Raw genomic sequence first — 19300 nt, 5'->3', positions numbered from 1 at the left:
ATAAGAATCTGAACTGCCAAAGTTTAGTCTAATTTTAAATCTCCTTATGCATTATGCAACTCTCTTCCTTTTCAGTCAAATGCAAAGTTACAGTGCAAGCCACTTGATTTCCAATATGTATAATTTCATTCTTTTGAGGAGTGGCAGGGCAAAATGTCCTCTTCAAAGCCTGGTTCATTTTCTGAACCAGCTGTCACGTTCATCTTCTGCTCAGTATCTGAGTGGATGTCTACTGGAAGTGGGTATGCCTTTTGCCTCTTGATCTTAATTTTGATCTCTGGTTTTGCATAAATTCCAGCAGGGGACAATTTTAAACTTCCTTCTCTCGCAGGAGATTCAGGATATTCTTTTCAGTCTTAAAGGAGAGCCAGGATGGTAGCTTCTAAAGAGGAAAGCAAATGCTTTGTCCCCCCAAAAGGGTTCCTCTCCCCAGGTCCACAGTGCATCGCAAGGTCTTCTGCTTCATATCTCGTGGCCCTGAATGTATTCTTGGAGGTTCCTACTCCTCATGCACACCCACAATGCTAAGCTGCCTCTAAAATTCATAACCAAGCTTGAAGTTTGAGCTGCTGGATTTAGACTGTTTTTAAACAGGTGCATTTATCAGGTTTTCCAGGTTTCACTAACTTAACATTTTTGATAAAATCAATATATGTGTCCACCCATGGAGATGAGAAGTGAGAAGCATGTCTCATTTTAATACATGATGTAGAATTACACCAGTAACACAGAAGAGCAGAAGGAGCTGGGTAAAAACTCTGAGGGGGCAATGAATCAAGAGTGAGGAGGCTTGGACCAATTCTCTACTCCGGTCCAGAAAATTACTGTGTGAACTTTGGGCAAACTTCACCTTTTGACTCCTCTGACTCTCTCCCTCATCTCTATTTTTTTCTTTCCTATTTAGACTTTCGAAGAGCAAAGGCAAAAGCACATGCCTACTGTAGGCAGTTCTAGTGTAAATGTTGATATACAGATTTAAAACAAGGAGGGGAATATCTGTTTGGAGGTCTCCTGTGGGATTTTGTCATCATGGCCCACTGCAATTTATGATCAGTGGATGGCTTTGCTGGAGGAGGAGAGACAGTGTGCTTGCCCAAACATCACCTGAATTTCCCAAACACCTGCAGAAGATGTTTCTGAGATGCACATTTGCTCATGTGGCTTTCATGACCTGGTATGCCTTTTGATCTGCCCTGTTCCTGGGGAAAAGCTGGAGCTGCTTTTTGATGATAGGCACCCCTTTCTTCCCACCCTCAATGCACAGGGAATTAGCCCACTTACTGGTATTGTGTGTGGGTAGTTCTGACTGTTGGTGTATCTCATCTTTCACTAATATCATAAAATACCAAGCCATTCTTTTCCCCAAATCCAATTTGATTTTCCTTCTGAGGTTCTGCTTATACGATTCTAATTTCTCCTGTTTCACCTTTTTAAGAAAGAAAATGGGATGATTAAGTGGAAATTAGAGGCCACAATGTGTCTGAAAGTATTTTGGAGTGAACTGATTAGCAAATTAAAACAGGTATTTTTTGCACTGATACCAAGCACAGTAAGTGTTAGATCCATAGAAACTTGCAAGAAGGGAAGATTGCTAAGAAGGCTTTAGAAACAAACTTAGCTTCATTTATGAAGACACTGGACACGTTTGTGGCTTTTATCAACATGTTTTTGCTTTGAGACACAAATTAAGATCCAGAAGAGTCTTGAAAAAATTGATATATTTAGTAGAGGGTGGGTGTGAAACCACTCCAACAGGATGGTTTTTAAAAAGGGGTATTTAAAAAACCTTTTATCTAGAATAATGAGGTGAGGGGGTAAGTGGGCCTCTGCAGGATTGTTCTGTCTTTTCCCTCTGCCAGCTGACAAGAAGAGCTGTTCTTCAGCCCTTTAGGCCGGTGGATGCAGACACAGCAAGTTGCTGCTGGAAGCTGCCGTTCCCCGCAGTCCCATCAGCTCGTGGTCTGTTTTTGGTGAACCAGTTTGCAAGACTTGTGAGAGAAATGAGTGTAGAGCACCTCTGTCCCCATCCTGAGCTGCATTTTGAAACTTGCTCTTTTCACAGCTGTGTACTATGACTTACTTTGTCCAGGGGTTAAAGTCACAAACCCCTGTCCAGGAGGAGAGGCTGGAGATGACGGTGGTGAAAGGCGCGTGTTCCCTAGGGGAGGAGACAGCTGCTAGAGCAGTAGTGCCGCCCTAGCTCTTGTTCAGGTGAGCGGGAAAAAGGCTTTAATGATCCCCTCGGAGGCTCTGGCACTGGTGACAAGTTGATGTGAGGGCGGCAGCCCCGACTTCAAGGGGCAAAGAGGACAACACGTTGTTTTTTTCCGCCTCCGTGCCCGATGTGTGGGGAGCCGGGTTGCGTGCGGCGATGTCCCCGTGGGATCAGTCGAGGAGAGCCGGGATGCTGTGCGGGGGAGGATGGTGAGAGGGGGCGAGAGGGCGGCCCGCGGGTGGGCTCCGCAGGCGGGCGGCCTGGGACAGCGCCGGCCGGGCGGGAGGAGCGCTGAGGGGCGGGCCGGGCCGGGCCGGGCCGGGCGGCGCAGCCGGGCGCCCGCCGCGGCGTGTGGGTGGCTCCAGGCGGCCGGTACCCAGCGACAGGCGGCGAGGTGGGAGGAGGCTGGCGGGGCGGAGGAAGAGGAGGAGGGAGCGCGGCGGTGCTGCGGGGCGTATCAGCCGGTGCTGGACTATGGTGCGGCTCGGCGGGGGCTGACACGCCGGCAACCCGCCCGCCCTTCCTCCCTGCCGGCTGACAGGCACGTGTGGGATGTGAGACCTGCCCTCGCCGGGGGAGCATGAGCTGTGCCCAGGCCGGCATTGTCCAGGTACGAGGGGCTGCTGCCGCCCGGCCCCGGGTGAGGGTGGCGGGGCGGGGGCGGGTGGCGTCGGCTCCCAGAAGTGCGAGGCGGGATGGAGCTGGTAGCGGCCTCGGCTCCGGGAAAGGCCCTCCCCGGGGCCGGCGGGATGCGGTGGCGGGTCGTGGGTGTGCGCTGTCACCGTGCCCGGCTGCGCGGTGCCGCCTTTGTGCCTCGGAGGTCCGTGCGGGATGGGAGCCCCGGCCGTGCCCGTGAGCGCTGCCCTGGGCGGGGGGCGGTGTGCAGGGCTCGCTCTCCGGGGAGCTCATTGGGCCCCGGTGGGTTACGGGCTGAGCCGTCGGCCTGTCGGCTGAATTCCACTAGCGACCAAATAGTGTAGAATTATGATGAGCGACGTGCCGGCGGGGATTGACATCATTTGGGGATGTGGATGCACGCAGGCGGTGATGAAGAGTCCCGTGCCGAATTTTTGGTGGTTATGTCTTTTCCTTGTAAAAGCAGAAGCCCCCAGTTTTGGTTCTTGGCTCCCTGACAATGCAGCAAAATTTAAAGCACGAACTGCTCCCCCCCCCACCCCCCGGTGCTCTGTTGCTGTAAGCCAATCTTGTGACTTCATATTTTGGTTATTACCTTGTGTTGTTATGTAACTGCATTTTTTTGTTAGCAATTAAATAAAATAACTTATAAGTATGTTAAGAACATTGCCCTAGCCTGTAGCATTGTCAAATGCTGCGTTTCTCATTTCGCAGCCTGCATAGATAATGGGTTTGTACTGACACGGGCAGTACAATTCATCTTGTTCTCTATTGCATCGTTTCCCATGTGTTTCTCTGTAGTTGCAAAAGAAATTACTCGGCCTGGGTTTAGATTTTTGCATCCTGCTGTTTGGAGCTGCAGTAGTGCTTTTTTTTTTTTTTTCCCCTTCCTTTTTTTTTAATATATATGCTGCACTCAGCAGAAGTGCGTAGTGAGACTGTACAACAGTCAGTCAGGCTGTGCTCCTGTCCCTGTGTTTATCAGCATCACTGTCGTGTTCTGTGGGGCACCTAGCCCTGTCTGAACAAGCCAGCAATCAGGGGCAGGGTGCTGCTGTGCCAGTGGTGGCACATAGCAGGTGGTCAGCTGTGCCTTTTTGATTAGTGCTCATGCGAGGATTGCAGTTATTACAGTAATTCATTTTGGCTTGGGGATTCATTTTGAAAATTTGGATTTTCCACTAAGAAGGGATTATCATTTCTCTGTGTAGTACGTGTGTTTTGTGAAGAAGCGGAGTACGGTATGTATCCTGGCTGCTCTCTCTGCTTCCCTTCTGTCTGTCTCTAAAGTGCACACCCAGTTTGGACAACACAGGTGCAATGTTGATTTTCATGCTGGAACCAGAACAAGATGTAAAAGGCAGCACACACTTAGTCAACCCACACCACTCATCCTGTCAATGCAGTCTCAGTCTAGTACAGGGGAAAAGAGTATGTGTTCTTACAGAGGAAGTGTGGAGTCTGTTTACTTGTTTGTTTCAGGAGAGTGAGCAGGGAGTTGGGTCAGAACAAAGAGTGGTTGATGGCCACCATTTGTGAGCAGTGAGCAGCCTGTGAGTTAAGAGTGGAGGGCATGTTTTGTCACTTGTGTGATGCTATCGCTGATGTGTTTCTGACTTAATGTGACCTGAGCTTTGGACTCCTAAACTTTTAGTGTCAGTCAGCTTACTCATTTGAAACCAGAGCAGGCCAGAGCATGAACTGATCCACTCAGTGATTTTATCAGGGACTATCAATATCTGAACGTGATGCTAATTAATTTGAAAGCAAACTGTGTACATGTGCTCAGAACATCCCAAAGAATTCATCCCAAATCCATATGCTCAGTATTTTACGTGCATTCTAATAAACAGTATGGTCCTTACTGTTTTCCAATAAATAACTGGCTAAGACTTGTTACAAAGGTGCATTTTTCAGTGGCTTTCTGTTTCATGTACATGGCATGCGATCTTGCATCCTTTGCCATTGTGAGACAATCCCTGTGAAGCTTCGTGAAGTTTTGCACGTGCTGTGTCAGATGCTAAGTAGCATTCATTCAAGGTAGTGCTAAATCCTTCTCCTTGTCTCCTTTTGAATAGTCTTCTTACAAACAATGCAGTGACTTGGAAAAATAGTGAGAGCGAAATTTAGCTTATTAGCTGCCTTTTGAAATACTGCAAAAGCAAAAGATGTGGTATTGTGGGGAGGATTCAAGTTGTGAGAGTGATTGTGTTGGACAGTTGGTGTTGGGCTGGGAGCTGTTCTAATGCAGAGGATAGGTTACCTGCGTTTTAAAGCTGTTGGATCTGCCTTGTGGATGCAGGGGATTAAGGTTGCCCCTGTGGTTTCACCTCTGAAAGATGCTTGTAAAAAATACCCAGCAAAACAGCCTCCTCATTTCCACACTAGTTGCAAAGTTCAAACAGAAGGGCTTTTAGTAATTAAAAAAAGTTTTAAAAAGTTAAAAGTTAAAAAAAAAATCAAAATTATTCCAAAATATCTTTTTTTGTGATGATAGATTTTGCCAGCGAATGTAGCTTGTACTCATTATAATTTTTGATCTTTCTAAATATCTCTATGGTCCTGTCTCTTTCCCTATGTAGTTTCCTCCAAAGTTAGGGGTACCCACAAAGCCTGGCTTCAGCATGTATAGATCATAGTCTTTGTAGGCCTCTAGAGACAGGGAGGAGAACTCAAGCTTTAAACAAGTGCTCTGGCTCACTCTCCTTCCTGTTCTGTAGACGGGGTGCTTGCCAGCCTAAGCCCAAATTACGCATTTGTGAACAGTGCCGCAAACAGTTCAGCTGGTGTCCATATTTACGTGTAGCTTACAGGGGCGGTTCATGACTGCAGCTGCCACAGCTTTCCAGCAGGTACAGCTATGAACCATCATTGCACTGGGAGTCACCATCACCTCAGATGCTCCCTTGCCTCCAGTGGCACCTGTGCTGCCGGGAATGTTGCTGTAGCGTTGGCCGTGTCCCTCAGATTGGCTTGCAGCAGCTGGAGGATGATCCTGCCCATACAGGTTTGTGTATCTGCCTATTAGCAGGAAAAGGAATTGTGACGCCCCCTTTTCTTCAGGATGTCTGTTGTTTGTTTACACTCAGTGGCTTTCTCGGTTTTGGCAATAAGAAGATGAGTCAGTTTTGCTTCTGTTTAAGGCTTTTTTTACCCATTTCTCCAGTAACATTTCATGTGCTCTTGTGATTCTGCAGTGGCTGAATGGCAAATACTGCAGGCGTTTGGTTTAATTCCTTAGAAGTGTATTTCTATTTGCCTTAGATATCATGACCTATAATTCTAATAAAGCTTAGAACAGACTAGATCTTATGTACTTACGTATTTGTCCTAAAACACAGCAATACTTTGTTTTCTAGTGGTAATCTCAGAAGGGTGGGGGTCATGCAACTCAGAAAAAATATAAGTGCATCCAGTAGCAAAGGGCAAGATAAGATGCCGCCTACTTTACTTGATTTTTTCCTGCTGAGATTTGAGGCCAGCAAGATGCTTAGAATTAATTAAGAAGAAATGGCAAGGTTCTTTGATGCAGGGAGCCCAGGGTCATTTTCCTTACAGTTAATGAATGGTGGCTAGGCAGCTATATAATGGGCTTGTGAGTCAGTCTTGGCCTTTTTTGGTCAGCTATGTCTGGCCAGGGTATCCTGTTGTTAGCTCTGAAGTAGGAAGTTTAGGTTTTTCAGGCAGGGCTCCTTAGGAGATAGTGGGACTGTCCCTTGGCAAGATGATGTACTCAATCTCAGATGTTTATGGAAGATGGACCAGAAAGACTGGTCCAAACTACAGGTGAAATGGGCTGTTGTCCCGGGCAGCAGACTGCTGGGGGCAAGTGGCTGGCTGTGGACTGCTTTTGATTTTGCAACAGGGAGGAGCTGGGTTGAAGCAGGGCAGCAGCTGTGCAGGGTTCCCTTTGCTGCAGTACCTGTTGCAGCTCCCATTTGTCTTCTCCCTCCAGTGGCGGCAGCAGCAGAAACCACTGTCAGCTCTTCAGGACTCTCCTTCCCCAACTTTCCACTTATAATCTCACCCTCCTTTTCCATGAGTTCAAAAAGCCTTAGCTTGATCCCTGTTCCTCATCCTTTTGTCCAGAACATTTCCTATAATGCAGATAAACTGTGAGATGGCTTGGGAGCCGAGGTGGAGTGATATGGCAAGGCGTTTCTTTGAGATCCTAAAACAGGGGGAAACCCTTCTGCTTGTGTTTGAAATATCGAAGTCGGTGATCAGCACCGTGTTCCCCAGGGAATCACTGTGCTCCATTGTATTGCAAAGTTCTCTGAGGACGCAGTAGTGCAGGCAGCGTTCCCTTGCTGCAGAGCAGAAGGTCTGTGGGAGAGAGCGTGTGCACAGCAGTCAGGAAACCTATTATTGAGACCTACGCTGAGGTTTCATTTTATGCATTTAGCAAAACAGGCTTGCTCTTTCACACTTTCCAGATATTTTTATATTTCTCTGCAGATGCTTGTAGAGCACCAACATTTGTTTGGTTTCAAGCCTGAATTAAAATTCCCAACCAACGTCTGGAGGCAAAAATCAAAAAGGCAAGTATTTCTCCCAGAATTAAAATCCATTTAAATTTGAGAGTTTCTAACCCATTAAATAGCAATGGAGTATAGAATATATCTTGGACTGAATCACTTGTGTTTAAAATGGAACATGCTCTAAAAATATATGGTTAATTGCTTCAGTCTAGTCAATATGGAATTTACAGACCACTGATGGAGTGATTTGTCATCCATCTCCATAGCAGGAGTCATCTGGGAAGTCTGTGATGTTAAGGGCATTTGTTTCTATTAGCACCTTTTAAAGTAGTTTTGTTAATGACCTCTTGAACACTAGGACTGAAATGTGTCATGTGGTAAAATTAATTTTTCCATTTCATAGGAAAATGTGTGCCATGTGCACCTTCACTTGCCAAATCAGGTTCCTCAGGTCCTGAAATGTGTGGTTCAGCAGGCCTGTCTGTTTTGTTTTTTTTTTTGAAAGGAAGCAGGAGCCTGCTGTACTTCTGGTGCCAACCAAATGCTTTCACACATCTCCATTTAAAATTTAGGATGTAAAATTTAGGATGGCATCCTGCAAGCTGGAGAAGATCTGATGTTGTGCTACTCACTGTATACAGAGAGGAGGATTGGTTAGGAATAACTCTCTGAAACATGTGTAAGCAGAAGAGGTGGAGCAGGAAATAGTCTGCTTTTCCCAAGGGTAGGAGGAGAGCAAGGTGGGGGGGGGGGGGGGGGAAGGAATTCTTGATAAGATGATCAAACAAGTCATTATTTGCTGTGGTTGTACGGAGCAGGGATGGGTCAAGGAGCTTCTCTCTGGATCTTAGGAGTTGCCGTGACTTTTCTTCCTCCCCAAAACAAACTATCACGCCAAAGTCTGTCTCTTTGGCAGCTTGTACATTACATGTTGTACAGAGTTTGCTAAGCTAGGTAAGAAGCCATGAAGTTGGGCATAATCCAGCTTTGCATGTGAACTTTATGCCTGTTATAAGGCACTTCTTAAACTGTTTGAACTGCAGTCCTTCTAGCTGGATGCAATAACTTGGGTGCGTGGGACTACCTATCTGGGCACCATTACAAGTGTTTGACAAACTGCTGCGATGAATGTGATCATCTAATGTTCCCAGCCTGGGCAACTTGCTGCTTTTCTTTTGAAATCTGTGCCCTTTCAAGACTGATAGTGTCATTAAAGTAGGAGATACTGTCTTATTCCAAGGTCTTAATGTAGCCTCTGGAAAATTTGAATTTAGTGTTCACATTTTAATACAGAACATCTGTCAAGTATTTGGGTATTTGTCAGTTGTCTTTAATGATGTGCTAAAAAAAGCCATGTGAGAGGCCCTAGGATTTTTAATTTAAAAAAATATATACACTTTTCCCCATGAGGTATGTTTCATGTGTGACTGCATGTTTGCCTTAAGAAGACAAAGAAAATACCAGATTTACTCTCTGAAGCCGCAACTTGATTTAAATAGCAAAGTTTAGTTGCCACATGCTTAACCATGAAAAGTGGGATAAGCAGATGAAATATTTAATCTTGGAGTCAGAACACAGGTTTCCAAGATGATGCTGTTCGAGACTCATGAAATGCCCAGTAGCTGTTAGGTGGTCTCCTGTCCTTGGTTACAGGCACGTGAAAGCTGTGTAGAGATAAGCTTTCCATGAGCTCTTAATTTGCCTGATTTAACTGCACCATGCTCTCAAGTGGTAGCCAATGTGAGGCCATGATTCAGAAACACTACATACGTACCCAGAGTCACAGGCAAGCCATGATGCTGAGATGAAGTGTTATTGAGTTTGGTTTGAGCATTGAGAATGAGCAATGCTCCTTCTAAAGTTCTTTGGAACTTTTCTTGATGAAAGGCAGTGCTGCAAGGCCTCTGGTGATTTTATTTATTTATTTATTTATTTATTTATTTATTTACAGAACTGAGTGTTATAGGGAAGCTAGCTGGGTCCTGTGCCAGCGTGAAGCACTGACATTTCTTTCTCGTTACTTGAACAGCAGGCTAAAGCAGAAACAGCCACAGAAGTTACTACCCTGACCAGGTATTAAGGACTAATGAGCTGAACTGTATTTTCTCCTCCACTTCTTAGGCTAGAAAATTATTTCAGTAGAGAAACACATGGTCCTGTGGTAGACCCCTTTCCAAGAGTGAACACTTTCGTGGTTTATAAGGGTCAGGCTACCTGATTTACCTTCCTTTTTGTTTCCACTTCTGAATGTTCCTTAAGGATTTTGTTTTGTGTGTGAAATTACCCAGTTTTTTTGTGAACAAAGCTCCCATTAAAGAATTAGATTTCTCACCTGACTAAAGACAGCAGTTCTTATGTTGGTCAGGAAAATGCATCCTGGTGTAGAACATTTCCCACTCTTGAAATTTGACTTTGCCTTATTCTTTCATGCTCCTCAGAACTGTCACTCTCAAAGAATCCTTGCTGCAGATATTCAGTCTCCCTTTCTGCACATGTGTTTTCATTCTCTTTGATAGTCTGTTCTCCCCCTTCTACCTTTTCCCTGCTCAAGAACCAAGTGATTGCAAAGTAATGTTCTTTGCAATGCAGTTTGCTGCACGGGTAGCATTGGTCATGCAATTTTGTGTTTCAGACAATTAAAACATGTTTAATAACTCCGAATAATTCTCCATACCCAATAACATGATGCAGGCTAAAACCTTAGTATGTGTATTTGAGCAATAATGTTAGGGCATTTAATTAAAAACATGTATCACCTAATTGGATGTCTCTGAGTCCTTAAATATTGCTGTCTTATGCATGGTGCTGAGAGGGTACTTGCTTATCATGAAGTGCTTAGGGCAATTTACAAATTAGGTTTTACTGTTGCTGGGCAGGGAATGAAAAAGTTTTGGGATGTGGGAACAAAATCATAAGCAGGGAATGCAGCAAAACTGTAGCAAATGTGTGATAAAGTGTTCTGGGTGCCTCTGTGTGTTCAACTTGCCAACTGAATTATTGAGGTTTGTCTAGAGGTGGAGCCTACACTGGGTGGAAGAAGACAGCATCTCCTAGAAAAGGAATCTAAGGGGCAGCTGCTTGTCTTGCTTGTTGGAGCCGCATGGTAATTTTTTTTCACATGTGAGCTGTAGTGTCTTGGAAGCTGTATCCATCTTGGAAGATCATCAGAAGCCCAGGGAAGTTGCTGCAGAACTTCTAGAAAGGGGCAGACTGCCTTCACGCCTCCTTTCCCTTTCCCAACCCCCACCGTCTGCTAAGGTGACTTTTTGAAGTTTGGAATAGAGGCAGTGGCTCAAGCCAGGCTCTCTGAAAGGGTGTTTCAACCCTGCATTGTCACCATCTTTCAAAAAAACCCTAAAAATTGTCTAAGGCTCTGGGGTGGAAATGAGTAACACTTCCCAAAAGATAGCAGAGAAAGAAGTTGCTTGATTACAGCAAAAGGATGATGCAGGGCTGTGGGAGAGAGGTTGTATGTTTAAACCTCTGTTTGGAGTGGAAATAGAAATGTTTCTGGTAGAATCTCTGCTTCTGTAAAATATTTTGGTTGCCTAGTTCTTACAAGGATGATTTTCTAACGGTTATAAAATGTGGATTTTGTGCATATGTGTATGTATTATTTGTTGGGAAGATACGATTCTGAGGTTTGGTCTCCAAGTTAAATATATTCCTGGTTTGACCTATTTTTTCCCAACCTAGTTCTGCCAGCACTGCGTGTGCACGCGTGATGTTTCCTGCTGAGGGAGTCCCGCTGACCTTAGAGAGACAAGGCACCTTAGGAAAGCTGGTGTGTAAGTGGTGGCAGCGGTAGTAGGCTCAGGGTTTGCATGAGATGGGCTGTCAAGCTGGCTCAGTGAGGGGAAGATGACAAATAGGGCATTTGAGGAGGTGTCTGGTTTAACACCGAATTATCTGGCAGCTCGGGAAGGGTCGTGAATAATATGCTTGGCTGACTTGTGACCTTCTCACAGTAGGTCTGAGATGGACAGGAGATCAGTCTACTTGACGGCCTTCTAATAACTCACTGAAAACCCAGTACATCTGCTTTAGCTACCTAGACCAAAAAGGATATAAATGCAGCGTTGCTAATCCAAATAATCCTTGTGGGACCACGAGAGGGGGCATCCACATGCTGAAATGAAAAGTGATAAGAGGGCCTTAAGCAAATGAAGATCTAAGCTGCTAAGTGTACACGGCATATCATGAGTTTACTAGCTTATATCCAGGACACTATAGCCATGTTTCGTGCAGTGCTGCGCCAAAAAGAGAGGCATGACAGATTATCTTGAGTTGGCGGCGTGTGACTGGTTTATTTGCTGGGCTCTGCTGTCCCCAGCACTTTTATTCTCTGTGTAATGAAGGCAAAAGTAGCTTGCTGCATCTCTGCCCCCTCAGTGTCATTGTGCCCTGGATTAGGCGCAAAACTGGTTAACAGTGCCTGAAGGGAGGCAGGTTCTCAAAAGCAGGAACTCAGAACTGGTGTATTGGAAAAGGCGTGGTGTTCATGGAGAAGCTGCCTTCCCCAGGAAGGGTGTTACTATTTCTCTTGTACCTGATTTAGATCTAGGACCTAGATCTGTGTCTTTCCAGGAATGTGTCCTAACAGGCAGGGAGCTTCTCTTAAGTGTGTGTGAGTATGGGACGTGCTTTACACACATCTGGCCAAAGTTGTTATGTTCTACATGGAACATTTGAAGAGTCATTGAGCCAGAGAGCAAGAGGGAGCATAATTCTGCTTTAGTGGGTAGAAGGGGAGTTTGTGTGTGCCTTTGCCAAGAGCTGGTTCCGGTGTTTTATATGCAGAATAGCACGTGGGTTGTCAAGACTGGTGTTTCTGCGATGCACAGGAGCAGAACACGAGGTTCCTGAATCCTCTTATGCTGAGAGCAGGACTGAGTAGCAGTGAGTATCGTTTTCAACTTCAATGCCTAAATTTTGCGTAAGCCCCATTCTTTTGATCTGGCCCAGAATATCTATGTTCAGTCTTAGTCTTCTGAACTGCTTTTATTCATGCCTCACTGATGCATCCAGTGGGAATTTGCATGTTCATTTGGCTTGTTTTATGCAATAGTTTCTTCGGTGGAATCCTAGTAGCTAATGGTGAATATGAAAGCTTTCAAATACGAATTCCCATGTAACAGGATACTGGTGTAATTCAGTCAGAGCTTTGATAAGCTGCATATCATATGTGATAACCTCAGAGGACCTTTGATCCGAGTCTAGAAAGTTGATGGGCTCACCTCTAAGTTTGAGTGAGAAGGTGGAGGTGAGAGATTACTGAGAAATGCTTTCCAAGTCCGCCACTCAGCCAAACCATTGTCTTTCCATAACCACTTTCCTTGATTCTCTTTTCATGGATTCTGATAGATGGTAGAGTGGGAGGGAGACTTTGTAGCTGCAGAGATCTCAGCTGGACTTCATGCCAATTCTCATTAGAGGAACATAGTTAAAACTGCAGTTCATGATGAATGAATAAAAAAAGCTTGCTCCCTCTAGGAGCTTTAAAGGGCTTTTTTTGTTTTCTTGTTTCCCCACACACACATTTTTTAAAGGAAGCAGGAGGTAAAAAACTTTCAGCCTAAGTCAGCAGGCAAATACTGCATCTGCTGGAGGTAGCAAGTCTTCTGCATAATGAACCAATTTTATGTAATTGTTGTGGAGCAAAAAAAATCCTGTTTTAGAGCAGAGAGGGCTGGCATTGAGAAGACTGTTTCAGAGACTGCTAACTAATTCTGATGTTCCTCCTCTTGCTGTAGTTCATGTCCCTGCAGTGCTGTCCTGCTGGGCTTGCCCAGCTTCAGGTTTGGTTCAGGAGCTTGGACCAGCCCTTCTCAGCCCTGCTGAATGCTGAGTCATGGGGAAGAGCTGGAGATACAAATACTACTCAGATCTGTGCAGCACTGTTGCATTATTTGCTGGAAACTAGAGACCCCAAAAATCACGAGCAAGTCATGAGTTGTTGATCAAGATTGGTGATATAATTACAACGCTCATTTTCTGATAGTTAGTTGCTTGAGTAAAGAGCTGAATTTGTGAGCTACCGTGAAGCTACCTACCAAGCCTCTTAAACCACCCCCATCCTCCAAAAATTCCATGTATTTTTATTTGCAGGTATTTTTGAGGCATATGTGTCATTTATGTGTAGACGTTGCATCATCCTTGTTTTGATGACTCCTTTCTTTGGAGTCTCTCACTCCCAGTGAAGACAGGTGACCTGGCAGGAGCAAATCCAATACACTGTGAACATGCAGTATAATTATCTTCTTGAAGTAGCTCTGGAGCATGCATGTGTGGGAGGAGGGGAGGCATGTTAAGTAGTGAAGCTGCATGAAAATTTGCCAGGGGAACAGTTTTCTGTCAAAAAAAAAATGCTGTTTTAAACAGAATCAAAATGTTCCTCATGAGAATATGTTTGTACTGCAGCTGGCAACTGTTCAGAGGATCCGGAGCCCTGCAGCCTTGTTTAATGATCAGATCCAGTTGGGAGAGATCAGACATGGAGGTGTAGCAAGGTGGTGGTTGTTGTTATGTTTTAGCTGTAAAGAAAACTTCAGAATGCTTCAATTTCCCACAGTGCAGAGAATGAGACTTGACCTTCTCTACCATTTCTTTATACAGCCCTTTCTTAAAAATTATCTCCCATCTCCAGTGCACATCATTAAAGTGCTGTACTATTGTATTTACTTCACAGAAGCCTGGGGCCCATGTCTCAGCTTACGCCAAGTTCATTTAAGTCACTGATCTTGCACTAGGGATGCATTTGGCCCATGAGGTCTTAAAATAACTGTGGAAATATTCACTACATGTTTATGTGGGACAGAGACCACACAGATTTCTCAGTTTGCAGTTTTCTAACACTTGTGCACTGGAAAACAAAAACACGTCAGTGAGGGAAGCCTGTCCCCCAAACATACACAATTGCTTTTTGGCTTGACAAGATCACCTTGAACAGGATCCCTGCTCCTTTTTTGATTTCAACTTTCCCAGGTTAGATTCAAATGTTATGCTAGAGAGTTTCTCTTTTCTTCCTTCCTGACACTGCTGGGAGCATCTTTTTTTCTTCTCATTATCTCAACTTCCTTCCACCTCACAAACACCTTTTTTATAGCTGTTTGAGCCTATGTTTGGGCTTTCAAGCATCTGGTGCAAAGTAAGTATAGTGCTACTGTTTGGCCCCTCCTGGTTTCAGTGGTATTGGGACCTTCTTATTTTTGTTTGCAAAATGGCCTGTATTTTGACACAGTGGGGCTGTCTTAGGATATAGCAAAGGCAAAATCTCACCAGATTGTTCAAAAGTCGTTCTCATCAAGGAGACAAATTTTGGCTTCCCATTTTGGCTTCACTTCTCTGGTGGCAGTCAAACTAGCCACTAGTGCAGTGGACAGAAAAATGATGGCTTCAATTAAAGTCTTACACTTTTGTGGTGGTTTGTCTTATTCCTTCAAAGACCTTCACTCTTTGCCTTCTGGATTGCTCTGGTATGTTGGAGACCATCCTCCAGCTGTTTAGTCTGGCAAAACATGAATGTGGAAAATGCATTTCTTTAGTGTGACAGTGCATTTATTTGACAGTTGAGTAGTTCCTTGTTCAGAAGAAGCTGCTCAACAATGGCAGTTTGTCGTCTCCTAAGATGGAGAAAGAGACAGTTAATGAATGTTTTTAATATCCTGAGATTATTTCTGATTCTGTTTCATTAACAAATTCCTTGTGCTTGTTTGCTAGCCCTTGCCTTGCATCTTGTGTGTACAATTACCTTTCAGTCTCCCCCTGGCCTGGCACCACTTCTGCTGGATGGTGGATTGGAGGGTATCTCTGCTGTGCCTCTGGTTCCCTGGTCAAGGTACTCACATAGGAGGAGGCAGAACTAATCTTGAAGTGCTCTATTAACTGGACAGAACTTGGAGATGTCAAACTTTTAGTCTGTTGACAGATGAAGCAAAAGTGAATTAGAAGAAGCTTTATCACTGTGCTTGGTCTTTCTCTAGGCTGAGTATGGATAGCCAAGTATATATGTAGGAAAAAATAGTTTTAAAAGTTCTTTCCATTTCCTTAGAGGTGTTCTGCTGTCCATGGACAAAAATGGGAATCTTTCAGAGATCCTTGTCATGCTCTGCCACAAATACTTAGCCATTTTCAGTGTATTGACCCAAAAATTTCAGATACTAAATGCTCTTCTAGCAGGGATGTGATCTCCTATAGGAATGTTATGTCAAATCTGCCATCCAATTATCTATGTAACCTGCATTCTTAAGGCCTCACAGTTGTTTGGGCCTTTTTTCTTTCTTAATTAATGTTATTTTCTTAAAGGAAATTTTCTTTATTTCAGTCTGTACCCATTGCCTCTGGTCCTATCGCTGGTCACCACTGAGAAGAGCCTTGCTCAGTCTACCTCACTCCATTCCACCAGCCATTTATGCACATTGATTAGATCCCCTTTGAGCCTTTTCTTCTCCAGGCTAAATAATCCCAGTGCATCTTTCTGCTTCTCTAGCCACTCTTTTCTGCATGTTAGTCATTCCCTTGGGTGAGGACATGCATTTGTGTGCCTGCATGGAGAGCTGTGTCAGGGAAGTGACCCGGGTTAGAAGTAACCAGTTATTTTATGCTGTGTGCTTTTAACCCAGAGTGAGGTCTGCTTGGCTGTTCCATGAAGGCTTGTGGCAATGCAAGCAAACACCAGTAAAGACGATATAGAAATATCGTCTAGGAATAGGAATAAGAAGTGGGAGGAATGCAAGGTGTTTCTCCTTGTGGAAGCATTAGTTTTTACTGGCTTACTTAAAGTGTTTGTGACAGTTGTCACCTGGATGGACTGTGAACAGATGTGAAGGCCTAAGGGTAAAAATCTTTGGTCTAGACTTACTAAGGCAATGGAGATGGTGTTTTGCAGGGATTTTTGTCAGCTGTGAGAAAAAACATTTTTCTGTATTATTTCTTTAACCTTCCCCCAACTGTTTGCTGCTCAGAAACTTTAACTGCTTGAATTTCTGTGGATTTAGTACCTTATAACAGAGATCTGCTCCATGAAATCTCCTCTGCATTCCTTTGAACCTATCTGTACCTCCATTGTATTTGAAAATGAATTTCAGAGCTCAACTAGCTGTTGCATTAATAATCACTTCCTTTAGGATGTTGTGAACCTGATTCCTACTGCTTCCTCTCCTCTCCCCTCCCCTCCCTGCCCCTTGCTATGTGAACCTCATATCTTCCCTCAGCTGTTTTTTATTCTTCCCTGAATTCTCTTTATCTTCTCCTTTGCCTTCATCTTTGGTACCTGCATACCATCCTGCTCCTGATTTGTCGCCATTATACTGTGCACTCTCTTTTTCGGATATTTCTTTCGCATTAAATCCCATGCTAATTGTCTTCTAGCTCCAACCCCCTAATGCACAGCTTTGCATCTTTTGTTATACCTCTGGGTATCTTGTGTGGTCCTGTTCCACTGCTATCTCATTTGCATACAATCCAGTTTCTCATATATGACCCCTTTCTCTCCTTCATCTCCTCCTACTACAATATTTTGGTCAGGGACTTAGTTGTAGTATTTGATTTTTTTTAATTTTTTCTTTAATTAGACCAAATTTACCTCTGCTCTTGCATCACTATGGAATGTAGTTTTCTGTTTGTCTTTTGACAAAAATCTTTACCCATAGTTTGGTAATTTTTGTCCTTTTTTATGGTTATCTTAACGTCATCAGCTTTCTGCAAGTTAAAACTCTGCTGCAAGGGCATTTTTCTCCTCTATTTCATTTTATTTGAATACCAGGTCAATTTTTTTTCTTTTTGTCTACTGATCTTATTTTTATCTTTGTGGATATGCTTAATAATGCTTGTTCTTAACTACACGTTCTTATGCCCTCTGCTTCTTATTTTGCTACATAATTAACATGACTGAAGTACTTTGTTTTTGCAACAAGTCTGGCAACTCACTTCAAGCTGCTTTCTCTACTCATTGAGCCAGTGGTAGGAAACTGCTTGAGTATTTTGTTACTTTCTTCCTTCAGATCCTTCCCTTTGCTGCTACAAAATGTCTATTGCAATAATATCTGTGAACCACGGCTGTGTTCATCTTACCCCTATGGTGTTATAGGAGTTTGGGTGTACAGACACAGGATGATTCACTGCTCAGTGCTATACCTTGTATTTCACAGAATTGTGTCTCAAAGTTGTCATCTATGAGACAGTCACTTCTGATGTTTCTGACATTTTTGACTTAGCCTTATTGGTAGGTGAAATATTCAAATCTTCCAAAATGTGGAAGACCTCAGTGAGTTCTGCTTTGGATTTTCATGCACAATTTGTTTATTGGGATTATTATGGCTCTTAGAGGGTACTGGGGATTCCTGTTCAATTTGGTGGGTGTTCTGGGATCTTCCTCCGATTGCTGTATTAAATATATCTTATCTTACTTTACCTGTCTTGAATTGAGCCCTTTTGTGCCAATGGAATAACTGGGTTCTTTGTAGTGAGGAGAAGGGCTTGGGATGAACCATTCTCTATTTTAAGATAAGTTATCATTTCCTATGTCTCTCTCTCAAGGAAGCCTCAATGCAAATTTAAGCAAAACAGCTAGAGCTGGATGATGTAAATCTCACCTCACATCTACTACAGGGTTGTTTGTGTCAATACAAGACTGGAATTTCTGGTCAGTATTTCTGTGGTAATTCATATTAGCATTTCCTTGAAGTGTATGTTGCTCATATAATTTGTGTCTGTCTCCCTGGAGAGTTTAGTTTTGCTTTAACGGAGGGGCTGAATGTCATTATGTTCAGTGGAAGGTGTCACAAGCAATAATGGTTGATTCATAATCACCTGCACATAACTATGTACAGCAATGGTAATTGCACATCCAGACAATAATTCTGTCTATAAATGTTGAAAACTTAGATGTTGGACTCCCTGTCAATGGAGGAATTTTCTAGGCTTTTGATTTCCTATGAAATCACAGTGCTTACAGGGTTCAAGACTTGCAGTGTGTGTAGGCTGGAGTTGTACTGCTGGAAAGCTGAATTTTTTTTCCTTGACCCTGTAACTACAGATACTGCAAACATTAGGAAAAGCCTTGGTTTTTATTAAATTCTCAAAAGTGCTGCTCTCACTAGAAGGTGGTTGGATTTGAGGATCTTTCTGCTCAGTTGCAAGAAAACTCTGGAAGTTTGAGGTAGCAAGAAACTACAGGGTTTTTTTTTTTATATTGATTTGGGGTGGTTTTGACTTGGCTATGCTTCACTTTTTCCTTTATGTTCTCCTAAGCCTTGTTATATGCCCTTTTAGATGTTGTTTATTTTACAAACGTGGATGTTACTCACTTAAAAAGAAAAATCTTTTCATCTTCTCTGGGGGTTAATCACGGGAGAAACTTTCTACCCCATGAAAGCAGGGTGAGACTGTCTCTATTCTGAAATATTAAATAATCAAAGGAAATAATACTCTGTGATGATACCTCAGGGAAGATTTAATTAAGGAAGTGAAATTGCATTACGAGTGACCTATTGTGGACTGCCAAAAAGCCAACAGATGAGGGAGACATTTGTTAGCAATGTGTGCCCATTGGTAAGAGCCTGTGCAGTGCACAAGCCTCTTGAGAAATATGAAGCACAACAAAGTGTCTGAAAGCAGTGTTTAACTATCTGATTGATGGAGGTCAGCGCTGCAGGGGTCACATCGAATCTGTGAAGTGACTCCCTGGTTCTGGGAATCAGGGCTGGTTGAGGTATGTGGCCACGTGTGTCTGCTGTGCCTTTCTTAGACTTCATACTAAAGAGTGGCCCATAGTTCAGAGATGTCACTTCCAACCTTCACTGGCTAAAAGGGAGCATGGCATCAGCCGTGCTGGCCTCCTGAGGAGTTTTACCTGGAGCATAGTGGGGTAGTTCGTGAGGCTTAAGCAGATTTGTGTTGCTTTAAATGAATGTGGTTAATTTTTCATGTGTGCTGGCCACAAGCAGCTTGGCACTGGCTGAACCCTGGA

The 19300-nt window shown here is 43.7% G+C and overlaps 1 protein-coding gene across 1 annotated transcript in view; it reads left to right on the top strand.

Annotated features, from left to right (window-relative positions):
* Positions 1–2721: 2721 nt before the first annotated feature.
* Positions 2722–19300, top strand: part of HECW1 (HECT, C2 and WW domain containing E3 ubiquitin protein ligase 1) — a gene marked incomplete at its 3' end in the record, with an annotated part of 249851 nt that continues 233272 nt past the window's right edge. Inside the window, exon 1 of the mRNA XM_084209598.1 lies at positions 2722–2825. Coding sequence (XP_084065724.1) covers positions 2796–2825 — 30 coding nt within the window. The 5' untranslated portion in view covers positions 2722–2795. The remainder of the gene's footprint in view (positions 2826–19300) is intronic.

This window comes from Fringilla coelebs (genome assembly GCF_963513975.1).
Source record: "Fringilla coelebs genome assembly, chromosome: 1".
NCBI classification, from domain to species: domain Eukaryota; kingdom Metazoa; phylum Chordata; class Aves; order Passeriformes; family Fringillidae; genus Fringilla; species Fringilla coelebs.
Note: the sequence above shows the minus strand (reverse complement) of the source record. Positions and strands in the feature narration are given on the sequence as shown.